The following is a 21,962-nucleotide window of genomic DNA, read 5'->3' as shown; positions in this document are numbered from 1 at the left end:
TTCGTGTCCCATCCAAGGAAAGAAGTAGAAATGACTCCAATCTCAGGTCTCAGTGATTCTCTCTTCGAGCTGCTCCAGTGCGAGTCAGAGTTGCGACTTCCCTGTGCTGTATTACTCATTAATTGGAAGAATGCCCATGCTCTAGGTCCAAAAAGGTGCCATGCCCTTGGGACACATCTAATGAGGTCCCTTGCAGGGAGACAGCTGGCAGTTCTGCTCCTTATAAGGCCTCTGATGGGTACGCCTGTGTTCTCTCGCCCCTCTCACTCCAACCTTACCTCTGAAGGGACAACTGAGGCCTCTCCCCCTAAAGCAGCTTTTCTCTTGGGGATCCCGGAACCAGTCACTCATGGCATCACCGAGAGATGGGTTACACATGCAGATTCCCTGTCCTAACCTATGCGCACTGAACCAGAACCCCTGAGGGCAGATGGTATCCTAGGAAATTGCCATCCCCTACCCCATCCCCGATCCCTGTGGAGGACTCAGGCTGACGATTTGTGTTTTATTAGGGGACCTTTCCTTGAGCATGCTCCAGCACTTCCTATGTATTTCCCATGAAGGTTCTAGTGCTGCCTGGTAATTGTCTGAGAATAAGCTCTAGTGAGCACCAGAGAAAGTTGGGGTGATGGCAGCACCTCAGAGAAGGGCTCACCAGAGTGCAGAGGCTGATTCTAGGGTCTCTCACTTCCCTGATACCAGGGATCTTACATTTCTTGGTCACTTTCTCATCAAGAAGGGAGGACCAGTTTGGGGGGGGGGGGGGCTCTGAAAGGCCTTTCCCTGGGGTCTGAGGCTTTGCTACCGACTCCCTACAAAAGCTGCTCCAGCCGAAGGCAGCACTGTCCCTCTTGGAAGACACCTGCAGGAGGCAATGGGCCAGCTGCAGACTCACCTTGTCCGGGTTCTCCAGTGAGTATACATAGAGTGGCAGGAAGAGCCTGTTGAGCAGATGGTCTGTGAGCACATCATTGAGGAACTCACAGTTGATGATCAGGATGTCATTGAGATAGTGTAGGTGGTCCAGGTGCTCAGCCACCAGGTCACTCAGTTTCCCCCGATTCCGATGCCTGTGAGAGAAATGTTCCTCTCAGCCCAGAGGCCAAGGTTTGGGGCCTTCAGCTTAAACATTCACTCGCACACCCATTTAGGTAAGCTAGTCAATCAGGTGAGCTAGTGTAGCTACTGCCCCTGATGGGAAGACAGACAAAAGAATAATACACAGGACCACTGAAAAACATTTTATAACTCCTGGGGCTCTTTTCCCCCATGGCCTTAGCACAGGCACCCCACAACTACAGCTTCAAACAAGTGGGGATAAGCTAAGCAAAGAAAAACAGTGATGCCCTTGTAGGAAGTCATTGCACAACGTAGTAAGATTTCTCAGATCCACAGATGAGCAGTACTAAGGGAGCCAGACATCCCGCCAAGCCAAGTGCTCCAGAGGCAAAAACTGTAGACAAAGAAGGCCTTACTCTGCAGCTCCAGTCACCACATAGCAGAGACACAGAACAAAGACACACACTCCTCCTCAAGTCCACGCTGGTGGCTTCTGTGATCCTGCAGCAAGCAACAGCCGTGCTGCCCATGTTTTCAGGGTGCAGTCAAAGGACAGAGTCAAAGCAGCCAGAAACAGACTTTACCACCTCCAAGCAGAAGGTGGGCAAAGAGCAGTCAGCCGGGAAGTAGGGCATTGTGTTTGTATCAGCATTACTACTACCCAAGTTACAGACGGCCATTTCAGAAGACAGGAGACTTGGAGGATAAAAGCCAGAGGAAAGAAAGGTTCCAATGGGGTCACCACTAATGAACACCCCACTATTGACATTTGGGACTTACCACCTGACAGCTTGGTTTGCATGTTTTTCTCCCCCACCCCCAGTCAATCTAAAATGTGCTTAATATCCTAGAAGTAATATGTATCAGGCAGGGAAGTTATAGCAGGCTCAGATTTGCTTTCACATAATTTAGGGCAGTTTTTCCATACTATAAACACTTTCCCTAGATACTGATAGGAAATCCACATTGCAAAGCCCAAATATAATGAGAATCTATGAACCATCCCACCAGAGACCCAGAACACACACACACACACACACACACACACACACACACACACACACACACACACAAAATGTTCCATACTCCACCCTTAAGATACCATCAAAAACTGGCTTTAGTGGGCTTTACCATACCTCACTTTTTGATGTTTTCCTTTAGAACTTTACTGAAGTAATATGAATGGGTGGGTTTAACAGCCTTGGTCAGATCTGACCCAGCAGCTCCCCAACCCAGAGAAGGAAGTGTGTGTATGATACTAGGGACTAAGTCTGGGGCCTCATGTGTGTTAGGCACATGTTCTACCACTGAGTTACATCCCTAGCCCTCTTTTTACCTTATTTTGAGATAGAGTCTTACTCAGTTGCCCAGGCTGGTGGCCTTGAACCCACTATGTAGCCAAGACAGGCCTTGACTTTTGATCTTCCTGCTTAAGCCTCCTGAGTATCTGAGCTACCAGGCCCAGCTGAGGAAATCTCAATCCCTGGTTCTTCCTGCAGGCAGTCCCGCCCACCTTCTGTGAAACCTGCACTGACTTCCACTCTGTTCCTGACCCTTTTTAGATGCCGCCCACTGAGATCCCCTCGCCACAGAACTGACTCCCTGCTGTCCCCCACAGCAGTCACTGAGTAACTAGAGCTGACATTATCATACTGGTCCCTGAAGATCTACAGACTACAAGTTCACGTCCTTCCCTAAAGCACATCGTTCCTTCTGGAGGACAGTGCCTCGGTTCACATCTGAGGCTGTGATCCACACGGGTTCTCGGTTTCCAGAAAGCTCCATCAGCCCCACCATTTCTGTAGCCTTGCTTCTTTCCCAGGGTTAACTGCACATGCTGCCTAGCTCCTTGTCTAGGAGAGTTCCTCTCTGGATCCCTCCAAGTAGACCTTTTACAAGGCTAGGTGAAGCCTTTATTTGGGGCGGTGGTTCTCAGCTGAGGGTGAAGTAATGTCAGGAGGCATTTTTAGTGGTCCTGACTGGAGAGGTGCCATTAGCCACTAACAGACAGAAGAGGCCATGCAGGCTGCTGAACATTCTGCAAGGCAAAGAGGGAACTACAGCCATGAAGTGCCCAGTTCAGACAGTCAATAGTACTAAGAGAGAAGAGCCCAATGTGGAACTTCAAGTCATCACTCTGAGGACAAAATCACCACTACCATCTTAAACTATTTTTAAAACTTTTTCTTGAGATATGATTCACTTACAATAAAACTCACTTGTTTCACATACATAATTTAATGGGTTTTTAACATTTTTGTTTGTTCTTAGAGTGCTAGAAATTGAACTCAAGGCCTAGCAAGTTTTCTACAAGACCCCATGTATGCTCATCATACCTGACTTGAGAACAGTTTTAATCTCATCTGCCAAAAGCTCTGTACTCATCAGGAATGGCTTTCTGTCCCTTCCTCAGAAACACTTCCCTCATCCTGTACCCCAGCCCTAGGAAACCACAGTCTACTCTGCCTTTAGATTTGCCTCTTCTGGGCATTTCAGTGAAATCACAGGCTGTGTGTCTGCTCCCTTCACTCAGGGCAATGTTTTTGAGGTTTATCCATAGCATAGCAATGTGTCAGCACTTCGGACATTAATGGTTAAATACTATTCCACTGCATGGACAGACCACATTTTGACCATTTTGTGTCTGTATGGAGGGAGGATAGCGTATATGTGCATGTATTTGTGTGTAGATACACATGTGTGTGCAGGCTTGGAAGTTAAGGACAACATCAGGTGTCATACCTTGGACACTGATACCTTTATGTAAGACAGGGTATCTCACTGGTCTGGAACTCACCAAGTAGGTTAGCTGGCCAAAAAGCTTCCAGGGACTTACCTGCCTCTGCCATTGTACCCAGCATTCTCATGTGGGTTCTATGGTCTATGGGTTCTCTCAGGTCTATGAGGCCAGTGCTTTAGCAAGTGAACCATCTGCCCCTGCTGTGGGATGTTCTGTATGGCAAATGTGTTGCTCTGATTGGTCAATAAATAAATCACTGATTGGCCAGTGGCTAGGCAGGAAGTATAGGTGGGACTAACAGAGAGGAGAAAAGAAAGAACAGGAAGGCAGAAGGGGTCACTGCCAGCCGCCACGATGACAAACAGCATGTGAAGATGCCGGTAAGCCACGAGCTACGTGGCAAGGTATAGATTTATAGAAATGGATTAATCTAAGATATAAGAACAGTTAGCAAGAAGCCTGCCACGGTCATACAGTTTGTAAGCAATATAAGTCTCTGTGTTTACTTGGTTGGGTCTGAGCAGTTGTGGGACTGGCGGGTGACAGAGATTTGTCCTGACTGTGGGCCAGGCAGGAAAACTCTAGCTACATGCCCCGCTCGACATTTTGGTGATTCGCACATCCTCATCTGATGAGCAGCCAAGCAGCCCCAGCTAGGGAGGTATTACCCTCAGTCAGCACCCATCTAGAGGCACGTGGAAAAAGTCCACATTCCCACTGTCCTAAACATGTGGGCAGAACCTTTTATAGTCTGGGTCAGTGCTGCTCTGCTCTCCATTTCTCCTGGTGGACACAGAATGCTCCCTTCACCACCCTGTCCGATGAGACCAGTGGAGCATTACTTACTCCTCATCTGTCTGCACACAGTTGTCAAGTTCGATCACGTGGCTCCCAATGAACCAGACCAAATTGGAGAAGTACGGGACAGCAGTTTTGTCTCTGATGTAGTGCAGCATGGCCTGGTTATCCACTGAGAAGATTTACAGAAGAAGAAACAGTGAGCTACACCAAAATAACTCAAGGACAGTCTTACAAAACAAAACACCCAAACAACCAAAACCCACCATGAAAAAGCCTTGCTACCATCTGAGACTCTGTCTTTCCTGGAAACACTTGGAAATGTTTATTTTATTCATCAGACAAAGCAGTGCTGGTACTATTCTCAGTTAGCACACTCGATTGCTATTGCTATCATTGCAGGAGTCACTGGAGAGGCAATGGGCAAGACCTGACTACACTGGGGTGCAGCACTCTCAAGCAAGGCTCCTGGGTTTACTTGCAAGGCAAATTCAGAAAGAGGAAAACCAGAGGTTAATAACTTACATGACACTGGAATAAGGAACAGGAATCGGCATTGGAGGAAAGGCAAAAACAGACAACAGTTAACAGGGTTAGGAACTGGGAAGGTGAGACAGCAGCCCAAAGGACAGAGCCTAGGCGGGAGCCGTCTAAACCAGAAGACACAGTTAGAGGAGAGCACGAGAAAACAGAGCATAAGCAGTGGAACCAGCTGTGCATGAGCAAGGTCGCAAACTCACAAGTCTGCCAGGTCAGCGGCTGCACAGTGAGTGAAGACGGAAGGCTGGGAGTGCAGACTGGGGCATCAGACCAGCCCAGAAAGGAGCAGTTGCTTCTCAGCCTTTGACCACTTCCCCATGGGAGTGTGAGCCCAGAACAGCCAAATGCTCAGCTTCAGGTCAGAAATGCACACTGTGCAAAAGCTCCAAATTTTGAAATATGTGCAATTATATATATATATATATATATATATATATATATATAATTATATATACTTCTTGTTGTTATTGAGACAAGGCCTCTCTATGAAGCCCTGGCTAGTCTGCATATTTTTTTCCAAGTCCACCTGAGCCATCTAAAATGTGTCTGAGGGCTGGTGTGGGTCACAGACTCTCAGTTTGCGACTGCTGGCTGGACCCAATTAGGCTCTGAGAAAGGCTCTTAAATTTAAAGTAATCCCAGGACCGGCCTCCCCTGGTCCCCGACTGAGCATCTCAAGTAACACAAGTCAAAGCCCTTGAATGGCCAAGAAATAGGGGCTCAGCTCCACTGTGGTTACCAGAGGGAAATTAATTAGGCTTTAGGTATTGTCTTAGAGGGGCAGTTCCAGCTCCAAAAACCTTCAGCCAGCCTGTATGGCAGCACAAGCGGGCTCCTGGAAAGGCTCCCTGCCATAGACAGTATGGAGCATTTAGTACATCCTGAGAGGAAGGAGGAATCTGTTAGCACTGGCCTTGGTGGCTGGCTGGGAATGCAATACTGCCCCCTGCTGCTTGTGATGTGAAATGCTCTCATGCTTATTTTAAGATAAAATGTAAAACAGTGTGATACAGTATATTTTATAAGCCAAAACACAAAAATTGAAAGCAAAAAAATTTCAAGACAGTTTTGCTTCATCCAACTACTCCATGGCCACTCCAAATCCCACACAGACTTCTCGGGATATCCTGTGTGGCAGCAGCAGGTGCAATACTAGAACATGCAGTACAAAGACTTCCATAAGGAACAGTGATATGCCTGCAAGTCCACTGTGAGACAAGCAGCCATGGCTCTCTTGACTCAGGAACTGTGCTCAGGTGCACAGGAACCAGCACTTGGCCCAGCACTTGAGGCCTGAGTGCATGAGGAAACTTACCTTTGTAGACGTTCAAGGTAATGGTTCTCACAGCAATTCGGACCATGCTCTCGGGGTGATTGAAGAACTTGATGGCTTCTGTGTACAGGGCAAAGTCATTGGTGTGCTAAAACAGAAAATGGACCCAAAAGTTACAAATCCACAAGACAGGTCTGCTCCCAAACCTTTTTGAAATTTGTCAGATTGTGATAAAAGAAAAATAAAATGATGTCACCATGATGGCAGGTGAGGAAGCCAGGGGAGAGAAAAGAGTCCACAGAATGTCACATAGTCTCCTGATCCGGCCTATCACCTTTAGCTGTGTGAGGAGGTATTTCCAAGCCCATTTCTTCATCTACAAACCAGGGGAAACAGCACCCACTTTCTAGCCTCTAGGATAAAATGAGGTCATTTCTGGTCCAGTGCGCAGCCCAGCACTTGACACCTACAGAGCACAGAACACAGTGCTAGGAATGTCAGACCCTGCTTAAATAAAGACCACGTTGGACTAAGTTCAGCAATTTGGCTGCTCTACCGTTCTCCATTTGGAAATACTAAAAGTGGAGCGGCATCAGGGAGGCAGAGGTTTTCGGGAGCCTCCCTCCTGCTGTTAAAATGGGACAAAGAGCCGGGCGGTGGTGGCGCACGCCTTTAATCCCAGCACTCAGGAGGCAGAGTCAGGCGGATCTCTGTGAGTTCGAGGCCAGCCTGGGCTACCAAGTGAGTTCCAGGAAAAGGCGCAAAGCTACACAGAGAAACCCTGTCTCGAGAAAAAAAAAAAAAAAAAAAAAAAAAAAAAAAAAAAAAAAATGGGACAAAGAACCAGTGAAACGGTTCACAAAAAGGATGCCTTAGCCTCAGAAGACGACAGCGCAGAGCGACCTGGCGGTGTGCCTCGCTGCCCTCCTGCGGCCACTGTCTCCACACAGTTCAGGGACCCACCAGCTCAGCAGTGGCTCAGGGGAGGCATGCTGGTGGAGATCCTCCAAGCCAGCCCTTGCTGGAATGGAGCTGGAGGCTCAAAGCAACAACTGTCTTATAAGGGCAATGCCATTTTGAGGACTGGCATTCGAGTATGAACCTAAAAAGTGGCAACTACTATCCTAGCTCAGACAGAAGAGGAAACTAAACCCCCCTTTTACAAACACACACAAGGCTCCTGGGATGACCAGTTCTTCCAGAGCCATGGCTTCTGCTCTCCCACCACTGCTCAGGGGACACCTGAGCCAAAAACAGGCTTTGGGCATGTGTGACAACCACTCAGGAGGTGGCTGTGTGACAGTCAGCCTCCAAGGCGGCCCCCAAACATGTCCACCACCTGTGTCAGGTTCATGCTGTGCCCACCCACAGAGAAGTAGATCAGGCCTGTGTGACCAAAGAGTGGCAGGAGGAAGGGTGTGCCTTGTGAGGCTGGCCACAGAAAACAGCACTGTTTGCTGTGGTCTGTTGAGTTACTTGCTCTAAGCAAGCTGACTGTAAGGACATTTGGACAGCCCTGGGAAGAGGCCCCTAAAAGAGCTGTGGCCTCCCATGTACAGCCAGCACCAATTAACTACCCTGACAATAAAGTAGATCCTCCAACCCCATTGCAGACTCCGGGCTATCAGCTTCCTAGGACACTGTAAAACAGTGCTACGAGCCTATCCTAAAGCCCAGGCACACTGAGAAGAATGTGATGTGATTCTGATCAGTGAGACCCAGGAAGAAATCTGGGAGAGACTTCTGAGGAAGTGTTCTCAAAAGGGGTACAAGGAAGGAAGTGATATTAGAAATTCTGACAGTAGCATGTGACTATGTGATGTCAGGAGTTGCAGCAGCCACCCATGGCCATATGGGACTGAGTCTGAACAGATGCTTGCTGCAGTTACTGAGCAGGAGATTGGGAAAGCTGGGCCCCTAGTACAGTGAGCTGGTATGAACGGACCCAGCACAGCTGGTGTTTGTACTTTTAAGTACATGAGCTCAACTGACCTTATTCTCAAGCTCCTTGGAGCTATTAGTGTAGAAGTGATGAATTTACCTAAGTTGTTAATAGCTCTCCCAAGGAATGTGAAGGACACAGGCCTCCAAGGACAGCAAGTGTATCGCTTCACACAACTCTAAAGATACCATTTCATTTAGTCCAATCCCTGAAACCCATTCCAGCTATATAGTTTCACCTCGTTTCTCAAAAGAGGGGGCTCAGAGAGGCCTGGAATTCTCTAGGTCACGCAGCAAGGAGTAGGAAAACCATGCCTAAATAAAGTTTCTGCTGTTTTCAACAGGATAACCTCTGGATAGTTCCCCTCCCTGACAAGTGAACTGAATTTTATACTGAAAATAGAAAGGTAATTTGTTCAATTAAAAACAAAAGTGTGTGGAGCTCAGCAGTTAAGAGCCTACTTGACAATCTTGAGGACCAGAGTTCCAGTCCCAGCACCATGCAGCAAGCCCGACATGGTCTTCTCACATGTGCCTGTAACCCCACCACTGAGACAGGCAGTGAGAGGAGGCTCACTGGGCTTGCTGGCTGCCAGCCTACCTGAAGACACAAGCTCCAGATTCAGGAAGAGATCCAAAGGAACAGGCAGAGAACGACAGAGGACTTTCAGAGTCCTCACCTGGCCTCCATGCACCCAGAACACACATCTACATTCTTCACACACACATGCACACACAAACATGCATTTCAAAACAAAAAATTATTTTCAAGTATGCTAAAGCCTGTGCTGTGGAAAGTGCTCTGTAGACAAACTCCTGACCACGCAGAGCAAAGGCTACTCTGCTGGGGTCACACTCACCTCATTGTAGAAGAAATGGACAGTGTGGTTGTTGAGCTTTAATGACAGTGTTTTCAGGAACGATATGTAATATGCCATGATCTCCTCGTCGGAAAAGTCAAACTTATGGACAATGATCGAATTTACATAGTTATTAGACAGCAAATAATCTAGGAGAGAGAACACAGAGTGAAAGAGGTGAGCTTGTGCTAGAGGAAAACGCCAGCAAAGGCTGTTGGGTAATAAGCACAGGAACTCAACCAGCTGAGCACAAGGGGCAGCTTAACCTTTACCCCGCAAAGAAATCATGTACTAGGCAGGACCACCTGCAAGCACACAGGTCCTGCCAGGGAGGAGCCTGTGGCTTCCTCTGTGAACCAAAAGGGACAAACCCATGTATGTTTTCTGCTCATTGCTAGCAAAGTTCAGTGTGAAGCTGAGGGCAGGAAGGACAGGCATGGGGTGACTGTCACAAGTCACCTGCAAATAAGGGTAAAAGGCACCTCATTTTAATAAGGAGCTGCCCTATATGGCCATCAAAAGACATTGTCATGCCTGAAAGTCAGGAAGGGCTGCATGTGTCTTCAATCTGTCTATCTAGTGACAATTTCATAAGATCACTACATCCCTATCATGTGTCCAGGGCCAGGTAAACCACCTCAGATCCTAATTCCCCAATGTTCACCTGGTGGTTCTATGGGGAGCACCTTGACTGAAGACCTTCCACCTCTGTTGGGAAGGCTGGCTTTGTCAACAGAGCATGTACTTAGGAAGGGATACACCCAAGGTGGTGAAGGTGTCGATGCTATCACCACTTACCCAGCCAGCAAGATCAGCCAAACCAACCTTAGTGAGCACTGTGCTGTGAGACAGTGTAGTCAGACTGACCTCATGTCCCTGATAGTGACAGTTCCTGAGGCAGCTCTTAGGGCCAGCTCCGAGAGAGGCCAGGAGGGTGGGGTGGGATCCTAAAAACCTTAACACATTGTAAAATGAGTCATGGTCACAAGTGCTATGTATGGGTAAGTCTGCTGTATGTGGAAATGGAACTCTATATAACCTCAAGTTCCTGCGCACGGGCATTTAACACAGAAGCACGTGAATCTCAGGTGTCTGGCTTGAGGGGTATTATACAGATGAATGCTTTGGAGGACCCACTCCGGTAAGACCCAGTCCATTTGCAGTTCCTCAGGAAGCTCTTTCATAGCCCTGCCCTGTCAGCATCTCCTCTCAAGGCAGGACCCACTCTAAAACCCCATCTCTATAGACTTGTGTACCTGTCTGTGAACCTTACTCAGAGGAACGGGACAGGATGAGTGCTGCCTGTGCCCGGCCTCTTGCTCACGGCCACATCTCAGTGATGTCACACTGCTGTGTGTGGCACCGCACTACCTCTCCCTCTTCGTTGCTATATAGCATTCCATTCTTTAAATTGTCCAGACTCATCTATCCACCTATGATTTACCATGGACATCAAACCCAGGTGCTTCTGACAACTGGAATACTGTTATGTGGCTAGGGACAACAGGGGAAGGACAATGGGCTGACACCGGAAAGGATGGAGGACATCTTAGTGAACCCTGTGTTCATAGACCAGTGGCCCCTGGGCCACACAAATGGCATCAAAGCTAGCAGCTTCCGATATGTGAAAAGAGCCTCTGGGACAGACACAGAGTTCATCTGCTCCCTATAGGGACTTTTCTAAGTCCTCCAAAAGATAGCTCTGTGGGGTTAGGGAACCACCAGGGATCAGTGGAGGGGCCTGTTACGCGGCTGGGATTTTTCTGCCCCATCACTTGTGGCTGACATCCTGTGGTATTCTGTCATAATAAACCTGGGAGTCAGTAAGCCATCTCAGTCTCTTGGGCCTTTGTCACTTAGGTCAGCACACAGGCAGCAGTGGCCTCTGTGCAATGGCTCCCGGTAGCAGTGTAATAGTGAAAACCTGGAAAGCACCTTGATGCCCAGTCAGATTCTTTGGTAACGATACAGCTGTAAGCCAGACCAGGGAGGGCTACATATAGGACCAACACAAGATGGGGTGGACGTGGTGGGGGCAGAGTGAGCAGATGGCCTATATGACTGAGTGTATGGTGGGAGGCTACAGACACCTGACCACACTTTGTTTTTGTTGTTTTGTTTTGTTTGAGACAGGGTTTCTCTGTGTAGCTTTGGAGCCCTGTCCTGGTCTACTCATTCTGTAGACCAGGCTGGCCTCAAACTCACAGAGATCCACCTGGCTCTGCCTCCTGAGTGCTGGGATTAAAGGCGTGTGCCAATGCCACCTGGCCTGACCACACTTTTGTAATGAAGTTTTGTTGCTTTACTATGACTCCTTTTTTTCTAAAATGAAGAATAAAAGCAACTGGACATAGCGTTGTGTAACTGTAATTCTAGCTAAGGCAGGAGGACCAAGAATTTGAGGCCAGCCTGGACTACATAGAGAAAAACTGTCTTGAAAAATGTTTTAATAAACTGTCCAGAAAGTCCAGACGTCCGAGCTTCTCACAGCAGGGCACCCACACACGCGCATGTCAAATCACTTTAGTACAGATCTAACAAGTCAACACAGACGCAGAGACTAGGAAGGGTCATGGGGGCTGTGGGTGGAGAAAGTGGGGGTGCTAGCTAAAGGTCACAGGCCTTAGCTAAAGTCTCACTGTGCACAACAGTGACTGGTGACGACAGCTACCAGCCCTGTACCAGATGTCTAAAACTGACTAAGATACTAGGTCCTAGAAAGTGATGGACAGGCCAGCTGTAGAGCAGAGGCCACTTCAACATGTACATGTCAGACCTTCAAGCTGTCACACTAAGAAGCAAAGACTTCTAAAGCACCTTTTTTAAATTCCTAGCCCTAGACAGGTTTCAAAAGGGTCACCAGAATAAAACTCAAGAGGATCCTATACTAATACTCAAGACTCTGGAATTGTCTCAGCAGCCTCAGCAACATCCCTGGGTGTTCAGTTTCAGCTGAGCCCTGGGCCTGGGCCTGGGCCTGGGCCTGGACGCTGCATCTTCCCCTCAGAGCTCAGAAACCACACTTGTTTTGCATCCAGCGAAACGGAAGCTAATAACAAGGGAAACTATGCAGAGAGAATGAATTAGCCCCATCTGTCAGACTGCAGGCAGGGGAAGGAGAAGGTGTCTGTGGCGGCAGCACCATCTAGCGGCCACTGCTGAGGTCACCACACGGCAGTTCTCCAGACCCCATACAAGGGCTACCCCTTTTTACCTACCAGACCCTTTTCCAAACTTGTCCCAGGAACTCAGTACCTGCCTTTGTCCAGGTATTCCACCATTTCTGTCGCTTCCGAGGGCAGGACCTGGACTCTGCTGCATTTGGAGTAAGTAAGCTAGCACAGAATGATGTCAGGCTGGCTCAGTCCCAGCACTGATAAGGGTCTGGGCTAAGTGATGCTCTACTGAAGGTCTGTTCTGGGTACCTCAAGATGTTTAGCAGCCCCTCTGTACTTGGAAGGACTATGGCAACCAAGACTAGCTCCAGATGCCAGCAGTGCACCCAGGAAATACCAGCAGCCCATTGAGGACCACTGAGCTCATTTCCTCTATTCTGGACTTGATAGAATGGCTACTTTGGGCCCATGACTCAAACCTTCTTGGAGTTACAATGAGAGAGAGCCCTGTGAACCCTGCCTCCCAGGGTGGTTGTTACAGATGAATAAACTGAGCTTATTGAGGGCAGGCCTGAGTCAAACTCTTGCTCTTTGGGCAGCAAAACTGAAGCAGAGAGGTAGAAGTAAAACCTCTCTGGCCTCCTCCAGTGCTCTGAAAAGTGTTGGCTGGAGTGCATGGACCAGAGTCCCGTCTATGGACTACTCAGCCATTAGGTCTTCAAAACTGAGCCATACAGAGGGAACGCGCGCGCGCGCGCGCGCACACACACACACACACACACACACACACACACACACACACACCCGCCCCAGATTCACTCAGCAGAGAAGAACCCTCTCTTAGTCCTTCAGAGAGCCCTAGCACACTCCCAGACTGCAGCTGTCACTTCCGGTGTTCCCGAAGGTGACGACAGGCTTTCCAGAGCAGCTAAGGTTGAAGGATGTTGCAAGGCGGGGTCCAACCCTGACAAGTGAGTGCCCCACGGGAGTCGGAGAGCAAAGGTTAAGCTCTCTCTTGACCTCACTTCTCACAGGAGGGCCAGGTACAGTGAGAAGGTAGTTAAGGTCTAATGTGTCCCCAAAGGTTCATCCTAGCCTCTGTTCCTGAATTGAGGCGTGAGGTGTTAGGAGGTAGGGCTTAGCGAGTGGTATTTAGGTGATGGGGTGAAGCTGTCTCGAGTGGGTCCACATCTTTCTCAACATGAGTCTCCCTCTCCTGGCTCTGAACTAGTCAGTTACCTTAAGAGCAAGTTACTGTGGGCTTGCAAAATGGCTCAGCAAGTAAAGGTGCTTGCCACCAAGCCTGATAACCTGAATTCAATCCTGGGACCCACAGGGTAGAAGGAGAGAACTGATTCCCATAAGTTATTCACTGACTTCTACATGTACTCTGTGTTATGTGCATGTACACATACATTCAAGTGCACACAAATAAATAAATGTGATAAAACTTTTAAAAGAAACACTTGAAGCTTTGCAATGTAGGGAATTACCTATACTCTAAAGCTCACAATTAAAAATAAAATCAGGATACTATGTGATTAATAAGCAAATATTTGGTCCCTTTCACAGCCTTTCTGCCCTGAGTTGAAACGGCAGAAGGCCCTCACAAGGTATGGATGCCTAATTTTAAAATTCTTGGCCTTCAAAATCTTAAGTCAAAATAAAGCTCATTCCTTTAAATGACCTAGTTTCTCATGTCTGGAGAGATGACTCAGTGGTTAAGTGTACTGGCTGTTCTTCCAGAGGACCTGGATTTGATTCCCAGCACCCACATGGTGGCTCATAACCATCTTTAACTCCAGTTCCAGGGTATCTGATGCCCTCTTCTGGCCTCCACAGGCATCAGACACTCAAATGGGACACAGATATACGTGCAGGCAAAATACCCATGCACATAAGAAATAAAAAGATTTTTTAACTACCTAGTTATAGTAACAGAAAACAGACTGAGACAGTAGCTGTCTACAAGCTAAGAAGAAAGCCCTGACTTCAACTTCAAATTGGACATCTATCCCCCAGAACAGTAAGCAAACCCATTTCTACTGTCCAAGCCGCTAAGCCCACTGGGGTAGCCCGGGCAGACTGAAATACTCAGGAAGCAGACATACGAAACCACCTGTCACCTGACACTACACAGCAAATGGCAAACAGTATCCTTACAGAGCGACGTCTCGTGGCTGATGTTCTCAAAGAGAATATTCAAGGTTTGTAACAGCTGGACACACACATAACGACCCGATTTCTGCCGCAGAATGTTCAAGAAGAAAACAAACATATTCTTCTCCAGGAAGAAGCTGGGGAGAGAACAAGAAAGGGTCAGTGGGTGGATATACTCACAGCTCATATATGTAGGCTCGCCCTATATGGCCACCAGTAGCAAGATTAGACTGCAAAGTCTCAGTGCCCATGATGCCACCTGCAACTGAGGACAACACATGGCCTTCTGACTGTCTCTCTTCCTGTCTCAGCATATGAGGTCAGTGCTGGTTCCATGAAACAGAATGGGGATGCTCTTTACCTGCTAAGTGATCACACAGCATCCTATGCTGGTGTACCCTACAAGCATCGTTCCCCAGCACATACACAACCTGTATCCTTAGCTTCCCCGACAAAACCTATTTCCTTTGCACTCCCATATTCAAGGGCAGGAAAACACAAGAACTGGGTTTCCTTGCAGGGCCCAAAGATGCTGAGTGACAGCAGAGCTTCTCACTTCTGTTGTCAAATTTGCAGCTTTCCTACCTCTCTTCAAAGAACTTGAAGAAAGGTGAAGGTGTTGATGTGGAGGGACCCTACAGAGCCCCCACATCTGCTTCTGCCTTTCTTGTGTTGGAAGGGCATGTGCCTACACATGGCCAGGGGCATTGACCTGGGGCTGTGTGGTGGTACATGTGAAAAATAGGATCTTCAGTGCCCTTCCTTTAAGAAAGATGTTGTTTCTATTTATTTGTTCAGTGTATTTGAGCAAAATCAGTTTGGAATAGTCAGAAGAAATGTCAGCAATCCAAGGCTGGGGATACGGTTCAATTGGTAGAGTGCTTGCCCAGCATCACATAAGGCAGGTGTCCAGGCACACACTTATATAATCCCAGCACTTGGACAGTGGAGGCAGAAGAATCAGAAGTTCAAAATCATCTTGGCTACATTGTAAGTTCAAAGCTAGCCTGGAATATAGGAGACCCTGCCTGTGAAAAGGAAAAGAGACAAAGAGAAGGGAAGGCAGGGGAGGGGAGGGGAAGGGAGAATAGAGAAAGAGTCCTGTAGTCACATGAGTCCCCTGGGTGGCTCAATTCTAGCTGCCTCTTCCCCTCAACTGTCAGCCAGTGGCTTGACACTCACTGCCACATAGTTCTGCTTAAATCCACAAAAGGATAAGTGAATGATAAAATATGTTCTTAAAAAACAAACAACTAAATTCTTTTCCCACTTTGACTCCAAGATCCCATCTGCCTGTAGACACTGCTCCTACTGACCCCCAGAGCCTTTCTGGCATCTGACCTACTTTGTCTGCCTCTGCTTTCGGTTATACAGAGCAGTGACTCGCTAGAGTCATCAGCACACTCAATGGCCAGTGGGGGAAGCCACCAGACATCTGTGCCTATATTTTGTGAAGGGGTGACTTAGTAGATCTGGTGTGAAACTCTCAAGGCTAGGTGCTTTTTATCTTTGTGTGTATGATGTATGTCTGTGTTGGGGCATGTATATACATGGCAATAATGTGGAAGTCAGTGGAAGGCTTTGGACATTGGTCCTCTCCTACCGTGTATGAGACAGAGTGTCATTGCTGCTGCATTTATCGGGCTACCTAGCCCACCTTCCATCTTCCAGGCACTCTCTTGTTTCTGCCTCCCATCTCACCATACAGGTGCTAGGGTTACAAACGTGCTATCACACACACTGTTACATAAGTTCTGGGGATTCAAATTCATGCTTGTATGGCAAGCATCTTTCCAGCTTCAAGGCTGGATTTTCGAAAAATTCTTAGGGGAATGGGAGAATACTTGGGAAAATGGTTGAGTCTAGGCCATCAAAACTATAAAATGAGGGCTGGAGAGATGGCTCAGAGGTTAAGAGCACTGGCTGCTCTACCAGAGGTCCTGAGTTCTATTCCCAGCAACCACATGGTGGCTCACAGCCATCCGTGATGAGATCCGGTGCCCTCTTCTGGCCTGCAGGGATACATGCAGATAGAATAAATAAATAATAAAATAAATAAATAAATAACTATAAAATGAGTCTGGAGTATCTTACAGTACCAGGAAATAAGGCAATGTTCAAAAAGCAAGGGACAAAGGAGCCAACAGGGCAAAGGCCCTAGTGCCCAAAGCTAGCACAGCTGAGTAACAAATAGTCCTGGGTCCTCACCTAAAGTAAAACTAAACTTGAAGCACTTAGCACTTCTTTTTTTTCCTTTTGAACCAGGGTCTCTAAGCTCAGGATGACCTTGAACTCAGGACTTTTCTATCATGGCTTCCTGAGAGCTAGGGTTACAGGTGTGCATCACACTAGCACACCTGTTGCCCAGAAGTCTTTCTAAGATGACAAATAGGCTCCATTCTAGAAAGAAGGGGTCAGGACACAGTCTCTAATCTTTAACCTGAGGGCTTTTCTCATTTCAACAACAAATAAATAAGAAATTCTTAGTGGGCCTGTAAAAGGAACCCCTCTCATTTCTAAACCACACTGTACTCTAGGTGCCCATGCTTTCCTTCAGGGATCATGGTGGGTCTCAGGCTCACACTTAAGAAGTCTGTGTTTTCCACAGAGAGCTGTCCTGCAAACAAGTCAAGTTAACTTATAAGAAGCCGGGCTGGGAAGGCAGCTCAGTGGGTAAGTGCTTGCCACACAAGAAAGAGGACCTGAGCCTGAATCCCTAGGAGTTACATAAGAGCCAGATGGGGGAGTGTGCACCTTTAACCTCAGAGCTCCTACAGTGAGGGGCAGCAGACAGAATTCTATGGAAGCTCAAGGGTCCGCAAGCCTGGCAGACACAGCAGTGGAAGGCAAGAACCCGCCCTCGAGGTTGGCCCCTGACTTTCACATATGTACCATGACACGTGTACTCACACTCACTACCCCCATCCCAGCACACACATATAAAATCTGTGTTCTTGGCTGTCATAACCCAATATCAAATCCTTTTACATTAAGACTTCAACACAGGTACAGAGGAACCCTGATTTCCAGCCTAAAAAGCTGTCCAATGGGAACACCTCTGTCTATCACGTGTATCATCCATGAGGCCTGTATGCTGTCAGGTACTAGACAGGGAGCATTTTCTCTCTTTTTTAAAAAAATACTTTATTATTATTTATTTATGTGTACATGTGTATTTGTCCGTATATGTGCATGTATCTAAGGTTAGGGCCATCCCCTGAATCTGGAGTTACAAGCAGTTGTAAGCTGCCTGATGTGGGTGCTAGGAATTGAACTCGGGTCCGCTGTAAGAACAATACATGTTCTTAACCACTGAACCATCTCTCCAGCCCCCTTTTCTATCTTTTTTAAAGACAAGGAAACTGAAGCTCAGGAAGGCAAATGGCCTGGCCTAAGCCTGCTGGTCTACTATAAGGATGGGAAGAAACTTCTTTGTGGACTCTGGGTAAGACAGGCTCCCTCACTGTCTACCAGCTACATATGAGGACACCAACAGGGCTTACACGTGGGCCGGGGATGGGGTGGAGAGATTTGTCCTCTCAAAACTCAGCACTGTTGCCCACCTTCAGTCAACACACTAGAGGCTGGGGAGATGGCTCAGTGGATATAGGGCTTGCCTCAAAAGCATGAGTTCAGATCCCTAGAACCCACATGAAACCTGGTGGGTATGGCAGCCTGCTTGTAATTCAGGCCCTCAGGAAGCAGAGACAGGGGATCCCAAGGACAAGCTGGGTAGTTAGTCTAGATCACTGGTTCTCAACCTTCCTAGCGCTGTGACCTTTCAACACAGTTCCTCATGTTGTGCTGACCCCCAATCACAAAATTATTTTCATTGCTACTTCATAACTGCAATTTTGCTACTGTATGAAAGTATGTACTCTCTGTTTTCCAATGGTCTTAGGTGACCCCTGTGAAAGGGTCAGTTGATCCCCAAAGGCTCATAATCACAGGTTGAGAACCACTGGTCTAGACTGAATTAACAAGCTTTGGGTTCAGCAAGGGACCTTGTTTTAGTAAATTAAGTGGAGAGTGATGGGAGGTCGAAACTGACACCAACCTCTCATCTCCACACACATGCACATGAGTGTGCACACATGCATATACCCACCTACATATATGCCCACACATGTTCCAACATGCATACACACCACATATACACACACGCAAAGCAATAAGTAAAATAAAATAAACACCCTAAGTGCTGGCCCTCGGCAACTCCCTTGGGGCAGGACCTTTCTGTTCATTTGGAACCTAACTGTCTGGGACATTCCTCATGCCATGGAGTAGACAACAGGGTACAACTTGGAATGCAATCTACAACATCTTCAGTTTTTCTAAAGAAGCTCAATTCCATAGTTCTTCCATTTTTAGCTTATACCTCTACAGTCTCTCAAGGACATTTGTTAGAGATATTTAGGCAAGATGGAATTAGCCAGTTCCTGACTCATAGTGTGCACTTGGGAAAACACTCAAAGGAAGAGGAAGGATTGGAAAACAAAAGCACTACAAGCCTTACTCAAATACAGAGCTGTCATTTTGATCGCCCCAAATCAGGATCTCAGTGATGGAACGGATGGTCTCCACCAGCAGGTTCCGGTTCTGTTCTGTGACGGTGGTGTTTTTGGTTAAAACATGGTAGAGGTACCTAGAAGAAAGGGAAGAAACAAGAGCTTACACAAACTGAGCTGAAAGCCAGGCCCAAGGGCCACTGGCCACACTCATAGCACAGCCTTTACTTTCTGTCAGCACAATTTCCCATTCAGAGGACACAGAAGTCAGCACCCAAGAAAAATGGCAGAAGGAGCTCTGAAGCATTACATGCCAGGGAGACATCTGCCCAAACTGAGGCAAGAGCACTGCCAAGCCCTGAAACCAGCACCTGAAAACTTTAGGGTGCAAGAGAACCACAGACTGGCAAAATCAGAGGCTTCTGGGGCACACGTGGGGATTCCATTTTTAGAACCGAAGGAAGAGAAAGCGTGGCATGCCTCACAGTCCACAGTGACGGATGCCAAGAGCGACAGTAGTCAGTGCCAAGCACCTGACATAGGACTCAAAGCAAGACCGGCACTGAGATTCCAGGAGACGGAGTCATAGTTCAGGGACAGTGGACCCCACATCAGAGCCTAGGCACTCAGCACTACTTTTGGAATGCCTATAGTTCCTCTCTAGTGCAGCGCACCCATGGAAACCAGGACTCAAAGTGGGACGGAATGAGCAACTCTTGTCTTGTCCAAGGGGAAAAACTCCTCTGCTAAAATCTAGAGTGAAGTGGGTGGGTGGAGTAATTAGACCTAGCTTCTCCCAGCAGGGGTGGCGGCTTCTTCTTCTTCTTCTTCTTCTTCTTCCTCCTCCTCCTCCTCCTCCTCCTCCTCCTCCTCCTCCTCCTCCTCCTCCTCCTCCTCCTTCTTCTTCTTCTTCTTCTTCTCCTTCTCCTCCTTCTCCTCCTTCTCCTTCTTCTCCTTCTTCTCCTTCTTCTCCTTCTTTTCCTCCTCCTCCTCCTCCTCCTCCTCCTCCTCCTCCTCCTCCTCCTCCTTCTTTTTTGGAGCTGAGGACCGAACCCAGGGCCTTGCATTTGTTAGGCAAGCACTCTACCACTGAGCTAAATCCCCAACCCCAGGGCTGGCTTCTTATAGTAACATTGTGGTTGTCTGTTAAGTTTTAAGAACAGCCTCAAGTGTTTCCTGTTCTGTGTTCTCACTATGCTGGGGAATAAACCTACAGCCTAAGACATGCTAGCTAGACAAGGCTCTGTCACCAAGTCACAACCTCCACCTCCCCGTTTTTCATCAGTATATTTTATTTTGAGACAGGATCTAAGTTATTTGACCCAACTGGCCTTGAACTGGCTCTGTAGCCCAGGAAACCTAGAACTTGTGATCTTCTCATCTCAGCTCCCATGCGAGTGGGATTACAGCCATATCCGGCCTGCACTCACCAAGCAGCAAAGCTCTCCAAAAAGATAGGTCATGCAACCCTGGAACCCAAGTCCACCCACAGTGCTGCACAGGAGGAGGACACAAGGCCCACTCTCCTCTACACTAAAGAACCTGAACAGCCCTGGGACACACTGTAGGACCTAGTTACAAATCTGTGTCCACTGTGATTCCAGTACAGACCCTCCACAAGGCGCAAGGAACACTTTTCCAAATTGGGGTTCACAGGCCTCCTGCACCTGCCTCATCTGTTTAAGCCGTTCCTATGCAGCCCCACTGAATTAGGCTACTGGGTGAATGGGTTAAAATGATGAGTCCATGTGCATATGCGTGTGTTGCTGAGGATCAAACCCAGGGCCTCACATATGCTAAGCCCATGCTTTACAACTGAGCTATATATCCTGTGCCCCCCCCTGAAAAGTTTGATGGCTGCTATACCACTCCCACTGTGGCCATCAGTGACACTCTCCACACAGTCCACACAAGAACTGACACTCCCAGGGACAAGGTAATGCCCGAGTGTAGGTCAGGGAGGAGCAGATTCTTCCCACTCTGGAGATAGAACATACATATCCAGGAAGATAACATACATGCAGTGGCATCACTCATCACACTCCTGGCTCACTGGGAAGCAGCAACATGGGTGAGTACATCTACTCTGAGGGCCTTCAACTACAGTCGACAGGGTTCAACTTCAACTGAGTGGGCTGTCTGAACAGACTGCCCTTGCTGCCTTATCAGTCAGCAACTGTTGCTCATATTCAAGGCTCAAGCTACCATCTCTAAATGAAGCTTTCTTTGGAGAGGGCTTTTTCACTCCCAACCTCTACCCCCCATGGACCTGGCTGCCCCTCCTCACTGGCACCTCTATCCTCTGTGAAGCACTTGCTAACCCAGCTGGCCTTGAACTGGCTCTGTAGCCCAGGTAAACCAGAACTTATGATCTTCTCATCTCAGTCCTGCTACTTCACAGAGCAGTGTGTTCTCAATGGTTGGTCTCTCTGACTAGACTGGAACCTCCGGGTCAGTCAAACCATCTTAATGATCTCGGTGACTCCAATACACTCCAGAATAGCAGGTACACAGCAAGTGCTATCTGTATAAATGCTGAATGAGGCAGAGGCAGTCTCCACTAATATAAGCTGGAATATAGTATACAAGACTAGGTAAAGTAAAGGTTCAAGTTATAGCACAGAGCTGTGATAAAGAGCTCATCAGGCCTTGGAATGCAACAATCTTGGGTTTGACCCCTGGCCCTGGCACCTCCTAGGTGTAGTCGAGGACAGGCATTTCACCTCACCTCTCTGCAGCTCTGTCTAAACATAGTAATAACCACAAAGGATATGAACAGCCAAGCATGGTGCCAGTGAGGAGGGGCAGCCAGGTCCATGGGGGGTAGAGGTTGGGAGTGAAAAAGCCCTCTCCAAAGAAAGCTTCATTTAGAGATGGTAGCTTGAGCCTTGAATATGAGCAACAGTTGCTGACTGATAAGGCAGCAAGGGCAGTCTGTTCAGACAGCCCACTCAGTTGAAGTTGAAC

The 21,962-nt window shown here is 47.9% G+C and overlaps 1 protein-coding gene across 3 annotated transcripts in view; it reads right to left on the bottom strand.

The window, feature by feature from the left end:
* Window positions 1–21,962, bottom strand: part of Clec16a (C-type lectin domain containing 16A) — a 219,967-nt gene that overhangs the window by 184,712 nt on the left and 13,293 nt on the right. For all 3 annotated transcript variants that reach the window (XM_052759465.1, XM_052759466.1, XM_052759467.1), the window contains exons 2-7: window positions 19,004–19,132; window positions 14,491–14,624; window positions 9,212–9,360; window positions 6,453–6,558; window positions 4,646–4,769; window positions 896–1,070 (exon numbers count right to left, since the gene is read on the bottom strand). In XM_052759465.1, the coding sequence (XP_052615425.1) occupies window positions 896–1,070; window positions 4,646–4,769; window positions 6,453–6,558; window positions 9,212–9,360; window positions 14,491–14,624; window positions 19,004–19,132 (817 nt within the window). The remainder of the gene's footprint in view (window positions 1–895; window positions 1,071–4,645; window positions 4,770–6,452; window positions 6,559–9,211; window positions 9,361–14,490; window positions 14,625–19,003; window positions 19,133–21,962) is intronic.

This window comes from Peromyscus californicus, unplaced genomic scaffold, assembly GCF_007827085.1.
Source record: "Peromyscus californicus insignis strain IS unplaced genomic scaffold, ASM782708v3 Scaffold_3__1_contigs__length_106647218, whole genome shotgun sequence".
Taxonomy (NCBI): Eukaryota; Metazoa; Chordata; class Mammalia; order Rodentia; family Cricetidae; genus Peromyscus; species Peromyscus californicus.
This window is presented reverse-complemented; position numbering and strand designations above follow the sequence as displayed.